General features: G+C 45.2%; 1 protein-coding gene and 1 long non-coding RNA gene across 2 annotated transcripts in view; both read left to right on the top strand.

Annotated features, from left to right (window-relative positions):
- Positions 1-12,500, top strand: part of LOC106578188 (type II inositol 3,4-bisphosphate 4-phosphatase) — a 58,762-nt gene that overhangs the window by 40,983 nt on the left and 5,279 nt on the right. Inside the window, exons 17-19 of the mRNA XM_082964604.1 lie at positions 1,653-1,791; positions 2,107-2,336; positions 11,524-11,689. Of these exons, the coding sequence (XP_082820730.1) occupies positions 1,653-1,791; positions 2,107-2,336; positions 11,524-11,689 (535 nt within the window). The remainder of the gene's footprint in view (positions 1-1,652; positions 1,792-2,106; positions 2,337-11,523; positions 11,690-12,500) is intronic.
- Positions 2,360-5,919, top strand: LOC145861816 (uncharacterized). Its single transcript, XR_014381509.1, has 2 exons — positions 2,360-3,156; positions 4,186-5,919. It is a non-coding gene; the product is annotated as an uncharacterized LOC145861816 (long non-coding RNA).

Raw genomic sequence — 12,500 nt, 5'->3', positions numbered from 1 at the left:
AGGGTGGGGACTAATGTGTTGGACAGGGTGGGGAGTAACGCTGTGTTGGACAGGGTGGGGAGTAACGCTGTGTTTAGGACAGGGTGGGGAGTAACGCTGTGTTTAGGACAGGGTGGGGACTAACGCTGTGTGTGTTTAGGACAGGGTGTGGACTAACGCTGTGTGTGTTTAGGACAGGGTGTGGACTAACGCTGTGTTTAGGACAGGGTAGGGACTAACGCTGTGTTTAGGACAGGGTGGAGACTAACGCTGTGTAGGACAGGGTGGGGACTAATGTGTGTGTAGGACAGGGTGGGGACTAACGCTGTTTAGGACAGGGTGGGGACTAATGTGTGTTTAGGACAGGGTGTGGACTAACGCTGTGTTTAGGACAGGGTGTGGACTAACGCTGTGTAGGACAGGGTGGGGACTAATGTTGTTTAGGACAGGGTGGGGACTAATGCTGTTTAGGACAGGGTGGGGACTAATGCTGTGTAGGACAGGGTGGGGACTAATGCTGTGTAGGACAGGGTGGGGACTAATGCTGTGTAGGACAGGGTGGGGACTAATGCTGTGTAGGACAGGGTGGGGACTAACGCTGTGTTTAGGACAGGGTGGGGATTAACGCTGTGTTTAGGACAGGGTGGGGACTAACGCTGTGTAGGACAGGGTGGGGACTAATGTTGTTTAGGACAGGGTGGGGACTAATGTTGTTTAGGACAGGGTGGGGACTAATGCTGTGTAGGACAGGGTGGGGACTAATGGTGTGTTTAGGACAGGGTGTGGACTAACGCTGTGTGGAATGGACAGGGTGGGGACTAATTGTGTGTTTAGGACAGGTTGGGGACTAATTGTGTGTTTAGGACAGGTTAGGGACTAATGGTGTGTTTAGGACAGGTTGGGGACTAATGGTGTGTTTAGGACAGGGTGGGACTAATGTTGTTTAGGACAGGGTGGGGACTAATGTTGTTTAGGACAGGGTGGGGACTAATGGTGTGTTTAGGACAGGGTCGGGACTAATGTGTGTTTAGGACAGGGTGGGGACTAATGTGTGTTTAGGACAGGGTGGGGACTAATGTGTGTTTAGGACAGGGTGGAGACTAACGCTGTGTGGAATGGACAGGGTGTGGACTAACGTTGTGTGTGTAGGACAGGGTGTGGACTAACGTTGTGTGTGTAGGACAGGGTAGGACTAACGTTGTGTGTGTAGGACAGGGTGTGGACTAACGTTGTGTGTGTGTTTAGGACAGGGTGTGGACTAACGTTGTGTGTGTGTTTAGGACAGTGTGTGGACTAACGTTGTGTGTGCGTTTAGGACAGGGTGTGGACTAACGTTGTGTGTGTGTTTAGGACAGGGTGTGGACTAACGTTGTGTGTGTGTGTGTGTGTAGGACAGGGTGTGGACTAACGTTGTGTGTGTGTGTTTAGGACAGGGTGTGGACTAACGTTGTGTGTGTGTTTAGGACAGGGTGGGGACTAACGTTGTGTGTGTGTTTAGGACAGGGTAGGGACTAACGTTGTGTGTGTGTTTAGGACAGGGTGTGGACTAACGTTGTGTGTGTGTTTAGGACAGGGTAGGGACTAACGTTGTGTGTGTGTTTAGGACAGGGTGTGGACTAACGTTGTGTGTGTGTTTAGGACAGGGTAGGGACTAACGTTGTGTGTGTGTTTAGGACAGCGTGTGGACTAACGTTGCTTTGAGTCTGAACTGCATCATCGCCATGGTGGACCGGCTACAGGAGAGGGAGAACAGGAAACAGGAAGTGACCTCACAGACACAGAATGATGTCACCACCACCTCACACAACACTGGTACGGACCCAAACTGTAGCAATACTTCAGAAATACATCCTTCCTTCCTTGGTTCCTACATCCTTGGTTCCTTGGTTCCTACATCCTTAGCTTCCTTAGTTCCTACATCCTTCCTTCCTTGGTTCCTTAAGAACCGATCTATAAGTGAATTTAAAGGTGACTATATCTTCAATCAACCCGACCGATTCAGATCGGGGAGTATATTAATGAACGATCCATTTCTGTTTGTATTTTTTATTACGTTCCTGAAATCATTCATTCCATAGATAATTGAATGGATTTGAACTCTCTCTCTCTCTCTGGCCCTTCATCCAGACCCTTCCCGCGCTCCTTGGCAGGCCTCTCTCGCCCCTCTTCCAGACCCGTCCCCCTCTCCGTGGCAAGAACAACTCGTCCCTCTAGTTGTGACTCTGAAGGAGTGTGTGTGTGAGGCGGTGGCGAGGGCCCGCTGTGCTATGACCTTCGTCCTCCTACAGGGGGCAGCAGCATCAGCCTGCCACGGCCAGGCACTGACACACAGACGAGATGCTGTCTTCAGCCAGGCAGTGATAGTCTCCCAGTCCCTGCCACTGAAAAACATCCCCACAGCATGATGCTGCCACCACCATGCTTCACCGTAGAGATGGTGCCAGGTTTCCTCCAGACGTGATGTTTGGCATTCAGGACCAAGATTTCAATCTTGGTTTCATCAGACCACAGAATCTTGTGGCCAGCTCTAGGAAGAGTCTTGGTGGTTCCAAACTTCTTCCATTTAAGAATGATGGAGACCACTGTGTTCTCGGGGACCTTCAATACTGCAGAAATGTTTTGGTACCCTTCCCCAGATCTGTGCCTCGACACAATCCTGTCTCTGAGCTCAATTCCTTCGACCTCATGGCTTGGTTTATGCTCTGACATGCACTGTCAACTGTGGGACCTTATATAGACAGGTGTGTGCCTTTCCAAATCATGTCCAATCAATTGAATTTACCACAGGTGGACTCCAATCAAGTTGTAGAAACATCTCAAGGATGATCAATGGAAACAGGATGCACCTGAGCTCAATTTAGAGTCTCATAGCAAAGAGTCTGAATACTTACGTAAATAAGGTAGTTCAAAAATACCTGTTTTCAGTTTATCATTATGGGGTATTGTGTGTAGAGGAATTATGTTTTTTTTTTGTATTTAATCCACACACACACCTGTTGTTTTTATGTTTTCTCTCATTCTGTGTGTGTGTGTGTGTGTGTGTGCGTTAGGTGATGAGGTTGGTATGCTAGAGGATATGGAGATGGGAGTATCAGACCTGAATAGAGTCTCCTTCAAAATAACTGAAGCCAAATCAGAACAACCCACAGATCTATTGCCTACTGTCACTGGACTACGGTAACACACACACACACACACACACACACACACACACACACACACACACACACACACACACACACACACACACACACACACACACACACACACACACACACACACACACACACACACACACACACACACACACACACACATACGCACACAAAACAATCTATAACTTTTGATGGTATCACAAGTAATTCAACTTATCTCTCTCTTTTTATTTCAAATGTTGTTTATTTTCCTCTCTCTCTCTCTCTCTCTCTCTCTCTCTCTCTCTGTCTGTGTCTCTCTCTGTCTGTCTCTCTCTCTCTCTCTCTCTCTCTCTGTCTCTCTCTCTCTCCCTCTCTCTCTCTCTGTCTCTCTCTCTCTCTCTCTGTCCTCTCTCCTCTCTCTGTCTCGTCTCTCTCTCTGTCTCTCTCTCTCTCTGTCTCTCTCTCTCTGTCTCTCTCTCTCTGTCTCTCTCTCTTCTCGTCTCTCTCCTCTTCTCTCTCTCTCTCTCTCTTTCTCTCTGTCTCCCTCTCTCTGTCTCTCTCTCTTTGTCTCTCTCTCTCTCTCTCTCTCTGTCTGTCTCTCTCTGTCCTCTCTGTCTCTCTCTCTCTCTCTCTCTCTCTCTCTCTCTGTCTGTCTCTCTCTGTCTCTCTCTCTGTCTCTCTCTCTGTCTGTCTCTCTCTGTCTCTCTCTCTCTCTCTCTCTCTCTCTCTCTCTTTCTCTCTGTCTCTCTCTTTTTATTTCAAATGTTGTTTATTTTCCTCTCTCTCTCTCTCTCTCTCTCTGTCTCTCTCCTCTCTCTCTCTGTCTCTGTCTCTGTCTCTCTCTCTCTCTCTCTCTGTCTGTCTCTCTCTGTCTCTCTCTCTCTCTCTGTCTCTCTCTCTCTCTCTCTGTCTCTCTCTCTCTCTGTCTCGGTCTCTCTCTCTGTCTCTCTCTGTCTCTCTCTGTCTCTGTCTCTCTGTCTCTCTGTCTCTCTCTCTCGCTCTCCTCTGTCTCTCTCTCTCTCTCTCTGTCTCTCTCTCTCTCTCTCTCTCTCTCTCTCTCTCTCCCTAGGGGTTGTTTTTGTGTGGAAGTCCCGTTGCCGTCGGAGACGTACCTGTTGTTACCAGGGGAACTGAGAGATGGGCGGGACTTAAGAGTTCACCCGTTACTGTTTAACATCGGCATCAACCAGCAACAGAGCTCTAGCCCGAGAGGTAACTACCAATCTCTCTCTCCCCCTCTCCCTCCCTCTGTTCGGAGACAGTTCTGTCTGTCTATATATCTAGGTTTGGAGACAGACAGAACTGTCTATATATCTAGGTTTGGAGACAGTTCTGTCTGTCTATATATCTAGGTTTGGAGACAGTTCTGTCTGTCTATATATCTAGGTTTGGAGACAGTTCTGTCTGTCTATATATCTAGGTTTGGAGACAGTTCTGTCTGTTTATATATCTAGGTTTGGAGACAGTTCTATCTGTCTATATATCTAGGTTTGGAGACAGTTCAGTCCTGTCTATATATCTAGGTTTGGAGACAGTTCAGTCTGTCTATATATCTAGGTTTGGAGACAGTTCAGTCTGTCTATATATCTAGATTTGGAGACTGTTCTATCTGTCTATATATCTAGATTTGGAGACAGTTCTGTCTGTTTATGTATCTAGGTTTGGAGACAGACAGAACTGTCTCATATATCTAGGTTTGGAGACAGTTCTGTCTGTCTATATATCTAGGTTTGGTGACAGTTCAGTCTGTCTATATATCTAGATTTGGAGACAGTTCTCTCTGTCTATATATCTAGGTTTGGAGACAGTTCTCTCTCTCTGTCTATATATCTAGGTTCGGAGACAGTTCTATCTGTTTATATATCTAGGTTTGGAGACAGTTCTATCTGTTTATTTATCTAGGTTTGGAGACAGTTCTATCTGTTTATATATCAAATCAAATCAAATCAAATGTATTTTTATATAGCCCTTCGTACATCAGCTGATATTCTCAAAGTGCTGTACAGAAACCCAGCCTAAAACCCCAAACAGCAAGCAAAGCATGTGAAAGAAGCACGGTGGCTAGGAAAAACTCCCTAGGAAAAACTCCCTAGAAAGGCCAAAAACCTAGGAAGAAACCTAGAGAGGAACCAGGCTATGAGGGGTGGCCAGTCCTCTTCTGGCTGTGCAGGGTGGATATTATAACAGAACATGGTCAAAATGTTAAAATGTTAAAATGTTCATAAATGACCAGCATGGTCAAATAATAATAATCATAGTAGTTGTCGAGGGTGCAACAAGCACGTCCGGTGAACAGGTCAGGGTTCCATAGCCGCAGGCAGAACAGTTGAAACTGGAGCAGCAGCACGGCCAGGTGGACTGGGGACAGCAAGGAGTCATCATACCAGGTAGTCCTGAGGCATGGTCCTAGGGCTCAGGTCCTCCGAGAGAAAGACAGAAAGAGAGAAAGAGAGAATTAGAGAGAGCATATTTAAATACACACAGGACACCGGATAAGACAAGAGAAATACTCCAGATGTAACAGACTGACCCTAGCCCCCCGACACATAAACTACTGCAGCATAAATACTGGAGGCTGAGACAGGAGGGATCAGAAGACACTGTGGCCCCATCCGATGATACCCCCGGACAGGGCCAAACAGGCAGGATATAACCCCACCCACTTTGCCAAAGCACAGCCCCCACACCACTAGAGGGATGTCTCCAACCACCAACTTACCGTCCTAAGACAAGGCCGAGTATAGCCCACAACGATCTCCGCCATGGCACAACCCAAGGGGGGGGGGGGGGGGGCGCCAACCCAGACAGGAAGACCACGTCAGTGACTCAACCCACTCAAGTGACGCACCCCTCCCATGGACGGCATGGAAGAACACCAGTAGGCCAGTGACTCAGCCTCTGTAAAAGGGTTAGAGGCAGAGAATCCCAGTGGAAAGAGGGGAACCGGCAAGGCAGAGACAGCAAGGGCGGTTCGTTGCTCCAGCCTTTCCGTTCACCTTCACACTCCTGGGCCAGACTATACTTAATCATAGGACCTACTGAAGAGATAAGTCTTCAGTAAAGACTTAAAGGTTGAGACTGAGTCTGCGTCTCTCACATTGGTAGGCAGACCATTCCATAAAAATGGAGCTCTATAGGAGAAAGCCCTACCTCCAGCCGTTTGCTTAGAAATTCTAGGGACAATTAGGAGGCCTGCGTCTTGTGACCGTAGCGTACGTGTAGGTATGTACGGCAGGACCAAATCGGAAAGATAGGTAGGAGCAAGCCCATGTAATGCTTTGTAGGTTAGCAGTAAAACCTTGAAATCAGCCCTTGCCTTAACAGGAAGCCAGTGTAGGGAGGCTAACACTGGAGTAATATGATCAAATTTTTTGGTTCTAGTCAGGATTCTAGCAGCCGTATTTAGCACTAACTGAAGTTTATTTAGTGCTTTATCCGGGTAGCCGGAAAGTAGAGCATTGCAGTAGTCCAGCCTAGAAGTAACAAAAGCATGGATTAATTTTTCTGCGTCATTTTTGGACAGAAAATTTCTGATTTTTGCAATGTTACGTAGATGGAAAAAAGCTGTCCTTGAAACAGTCTTGATATGTTCTTCAAAAGAGAGATCAGGGTCCAGAGTAACGCCGAGGTCCTTCACAGTTTTATTTGAGACGACTGTACAACCATCCAGATTAATTGTCAGATTCAACAGAAGATCTCTTTGTTTCTTGGGACCTAGAACAAGCATCTCTGTTTTGTCCGAGTTTAAAAGTAGAAAGTTTGCAGCCATCCACTTCTTTATGTCTGAAACACAGGCTTCTAGCGAGGGCAATTTTGGGGCTTCACCATGTTTCATTGAAATGTACAGCTGTGTGTCGTCTGCATAGCAGTGAAATTTAACATTATGTTTTCGAATGACATCCCCAAGAGGTAAAATATATAGTGAAAACAATAGTGGTCCTAAAACGGAACCTTGAGGAACACCGAAATTTACAATTGATTTGTCAGAGGACAAACCATTCACAGAGACAAACTGATATCTTTCCGACAGATAAGATCTAAACCAGGCCAGAACTTGTCCATGTAGACCAATTTGGGTTTCCAATCTCTCCAAAAGAATGTGGTGATCGATGGTATCAAAAGCGGCACTAAGATCTAGGAGCACGAGGACAGATGCAGAGCCTCGGTCTGACGTCATTAAAAGGTCATTTACCACCTTCACAAGTGCAGTCTCAGTGCTATGATGGGGTCTAAAACCAGACTGAAGCGTTTCGTATACATTGTTTGTCTTCAGGAAGGCAGTCAGTTGCTGTGCAACAGCTTTTTCTAAAATTTTGGAGAGGAATGGAAGATTCGATATAGGCCGATAGTTTTTTATAATTTCTGGATCAAGATTCGGCTTTTTCAAGAGAGGCTTTATTACTGCCACTTTTAGTGAGCTTGGTACACATCCGGTGGATAGAGAGCCGTTTATTATGTTCAACATAGGAGGGCCAAGCACAGGAAGCAGCTCTTTCAGTAGTTTAGTTGGAATAGGGTCCAGTATGCAGCTTGAGGGTTTGGAGGCCATGATTATTTTCATCATTGCGTCAAGAGATATAGTACTAAAACACTTTAGTATCTCCCTTGATCCTAGGTCCTGGCAGAGTTGTGCAGACTCAGGACAATGGAGCTTTGGAGGAATACCCAGATTTAAAGAGGAGTCTGTAATTTGCTTTCTAATGATCATGATCTTTTCCTCAAAGAAGTTCATAAATTTATTACTGCTGAAGTGAAAGCCATCCTCCATTTGCGAAGGCTGCTTTTTAGTTAGCTTTGCGACAGTATCAAAAAGAAATTTCGGATTGTTCTTATTTTCCTCAATTAAGTTGGAAAAATAGGATGATCGAGCAGCAGTAAGGGCTCTTCGATACTGCACGGTACTGTCTTTCCAAGCTAGTCGGAAGACTTCCAGTTTGGTGTGGCGCCATTTCCGTTCCAATTTTCTGGAAGCTTGCTTCAGAGCTCGTGTATTTTCTGTATACCAGGGAGCTAGTTTCTTATGACAGATGTTTTTAGTTTTTAGGGGTGCAACTGCATCTAGGGTATTGCGCAAGGTTAAATTGAGTTCCTCGGTTAGGTGGTTAACTGATTTTTGTCCTCTGACGTCCTTGGGTAGGCAGAGGCAGTCTGGAAGGGCATCAAGGAATCTTTGGGTTGTCTGAGAATTTATAGCACGACTTTTAATGCTCCTTGGTTGGGGTCTGAGCAGATTATTTGTTGCAATTGCAAACGTAATAAAATGGTGGTCCGATAGTCCAGGATTATGAGGAAAAACATTTAGATCCACAACATTTATTCCATGGGACAAAACTAGGTCCAGAGTATGACTGTGGCAGTGAGTAGGTCCAGAGACATGTTGGACAAAACCCACTGAGTCGATGATGGCTCCGAAAGCCTTTTGGAGTGGGTCTGTGGACTTTTCCATGTGAATGTTAAAGTCACCAAAAATTAGAATATTATCTGCTATGACTACAAGATCCGATAGGAATTCAGGGAACTCAGTGAGGAACACTGCATATGGCCCAGGAGGCCTATAAACAGTAGCTATAAAAAGTGAGTGAGTAGGCTGCATAGATTTCATGACTAGAAGCTCAAAAGACGAAAACGTCATTGTTGTTTTTTTTTTTGTAAATTGAAATTTGCTATCGTAAATGTTAGCAACACCTCCGCCTTTGCCGGATGCACGGGGGGTATGGTCACTAATGTAACCAGGGGGTGAGGCCTCATTTAACACAGTAAATTCATCAGGCTTAAGCCATGTTTCAGTCAGGCCAATCACATCAAGATTATTATCAGTGATTAGTTCATTGACTATAACTGCCTTGGAAGTGAGGGATCTAACATTAAGTAACCCAATTTTGAGATGTGAGGTATCACAATCTCTTTCAATAATGGCAGGAATGGAGGAGGTCTTTATACTAGTGAGATTGCTAAAGCGAACACCGCCATTTTTAATTTTGCCCAACCTAGATCGAGGCACAGACACGGTCTCAATGGGGAAAGCTGAGCTGACTACACTGACTGTGCTAGTGGCAGACTCCACTAAGCTGGCAGGCTGGCTAACAGCCTGCTGCCTGGCCTGCACCCTATTTCATTGTGGAGCTAGAGGAGTTAGAGCCCTGTCTATGTTCGTAGATAAGATGAGAGCACCCCTCCAGCTAGGATGGAGTCCGTCACTCCTCAACAGGCCAGGCTTGGTCCTGTTTGTGGGTGAGTCCCAGAAAGAGGGCCAATTATCTACAAATTCTATCTTTTGGGAGGGGCAGAAAACAGTTTTCAACCAGCGATTGAGTTGTGAGACTCTGCTGTAGAGCTCATCACTCCCCCTAACTGGGAGGGGGCCAGAGACAATTAATCGATGCCGACACATCTTTCTAGCTGATTTACACGCTGAAGCTATGTTGCGCTTGGTGACCTCTGACTGTTTCATCCTAACATCGTTGGTGCCGACGTGGATAACAATATCTCTATACTCTCTACACTCGCCAGTTTTAGCTTTAGCCAGCACCGTCTTTAGATTAGCCTTAACGTCGGTAGCCCTGCCCCCTGGTAAACAGTGTATGATCGCTGGATGATTAGTTTTAAGTCTAATACTGCGGGTAATGGAGTCGCCAATGACTAGGGTTTTCAATTTGTCAGAGCTAATGGTGGGAGCCGTCGGCGTCTCAGACCCCACAACGGGAGGAGTAGAGACCAGAGAAGTCTCGGCCTCCGACTCCGACTCGCTTAATGGGGAGAACCGGTTGAAAGTTTCTGTCGGCTGAATAAGCGACACCGGTTGAGCATTCCTACAGCGTTTCCCTCCAGAAGCCATGAGAAAGATGTCCGGCTGCGGGGACCGTGCGAGGGGGTTTATACTAACGTTACTATCTGTACTTACTGGTGGCACAGACGCTGTTTCATCCTTTCCTACACTGAAATTGCCCTTGCCTAACGATCGCGTCTGAAGCTGGGCTTGCAGCACAGCTATCCTTGCCGTAAGGCGATCGTTCTCCTGTATATTATAAGTACAACGACTGCAATTAGAAGGCATCATGTTAATGTTACTTAGCTTCGGCTGTTTGAAGTCCTGACGAACCATGTCCAGATAAAACCTCCGGGGTGAAAAAGTTGAATGAAAAAAGTTGAGTGAGGGAAAAAGTAAAAATATACGGTAATGAAAAAGTAAAAAACCGTCAGGTATCAAAGTAAGATCGGCAACAAAAACGCACAGCAGCGTAAACAAGTCTGCAAGTTGTGACCGGAAACAGGAAACATATCTAGGTTTGTAGACAGTTATATCTGTTTATATATCTAGGTTTGGAGACAGTTCTCTCTGTCTATATATGTAGGTTTGGAGACAGTTCTATCTGTCTATATATCTAGGTTTGAAGACAGTTCTCTCTGTTTATATATCTAGGTGTGGAGACAGTTCTATCTGTCTATATATCTAGGTTTGAAGAGAGTTCTCTCTGTTTATATATCTAGGTGTGGAGACAGTTCTATCTGTCTATATATCTAGGTTTGGAGACAGTTCTATCTGTTTATATATCTAGTTTCGGAGACAGTTCTATCTGTTTATATATCTAGGTTTCGGAGACAGTTCTATCTGTTTATATATCTAGGTTCGGAGACAGTTCTATCTGTTTATATATCTAGGTTCGGAGACAGTTCTATCTGTTTATATATCTAGGTTCGGAGACAGTTCTATCTGTTTATATATCTAGGTTCGGAGACAGTTCTATCTGTTTATATATCTAGGTTCGGAGACAGTTCTATCTGTTTATATATCTAGGTTCGGAGACAGTTCTATCTGTTTATATATCTAGGTTCGGAGACAGTTCTATCTGTTTATATATCTAGGTTCGGAGACAGTTCTATCTGTTTATATATCTAGGTTCGGAGACAGTTCTATCTGTTTATATATCTAGGTTCGGAGACAGTTCTATCTGTTTATATATCTAGGTTCGGAGACAGTTCTATCTGTTTATATATCTAGGTTCGGAGACAGTTCTATCTGTTTATATATCTAGGTTCGGAGACAGTTCTATCTGTTTATATATCTAGGTTCGGAGACAGTTCTATCTGTTTATATATCTAGGTTCGGAGACAGTTCTATCTGTTTATATATCTAGGTTCGGAGACAGTTCTATCTGTTTATATATCTAGGTTCGGAGACAGTTCTATCTGTTTATATATCTAGGTTCGGAGACAGTTCTATCTGTCTATATATCTAGGTTCGGAGACAGTTCTATCTGTTTATATATCTAGGTTCGGAGACAGTTCTATCTGTTTATATATCTAGGTTCGGAGACAGTTCTATCTGTCTATATATCTAGGTTCGGAGACAGTTCTATCTGTTTATATATCTAGGTTCGGAGACAGTTCTATCTGTTTATATATCTAGGTTCGGAGACAGTTCTATCTGTTTATATATCTAGGTTCGGAGACAGTTCTATCTGTTTATATATCTAGGTTCGGAGACAGTTCTCTCCAAGAAAGGATCAACCTCAGAAGCTGTGAGATGTTGAAGTCCTACTACAAGACCCTGAGAGACAAACTACCCAACCTGAGTAAGACCACACACACACACACACTACAAGACCCTGAGAGACAAACTACCCAACCTGAGTAAGACCACACACACACACACACTACAAGACCCTGAGAGACAAACTACCCAACCTGAGTAGACCACACACACACACTACAAGACCTGAGAGACAACTACCCAACCTGAGTAAGACCACACACACACACACACACTACAAGACCCTGAGAGACAAACTACCCAACCTGAGTAAGACCACACACACACACACACACACACTACAAGACCCTGAGAGACGAACTACCCAACCTGAGTAAGACCACACACACACACACACACACACACTACAAGACCCTGAGAGACAAACTACCCAACCTGAGTAAGACCACACACACACACACACACACACACACTACAAGACCCTGAGAGACAAACTACCCAACCTGAGTAAGACCACACACACACACACACACACACACACACACACACACACACACACACACACACACACACACACACACTACAAGACCCTGAGAGACAAACTACCCAACCTGTGTAAGACCACACACACACACACACACACACACACACACACACACACTACAAGACCCTGAGAGACAAACTACCCAACCTGAGTAAGACCACACACACACACACACACACACACACACACACACACACACACACACACACACACACTACAAGACCCTGAGAGACAAACTACCCAACCTGAGTAAGACCACACAACACACACACACACACACACACACACCACACACACACACACACACACACTACAAGACCCTGAGAGACAAACTACCCAACCTGTGTAA

This window comes from Salmo salar, chromosome 18 (genome assembly GCF_965601325.2).
Source record: "Salmo salar chromosome 18, fSalSal1, whole genome shotgun sequence".
Lineage (NCBI taxonomy): Eukaryota > Metazoa > Chordata > Actinopteri > Salmoniformes > Salmonidae > Salmo > Salmo salar.
The sequence above is the reverse complement of the archived record's forward strand: the minus strand, read 5'-3'. Positions and strand labels throughout refer to the sequence as shown.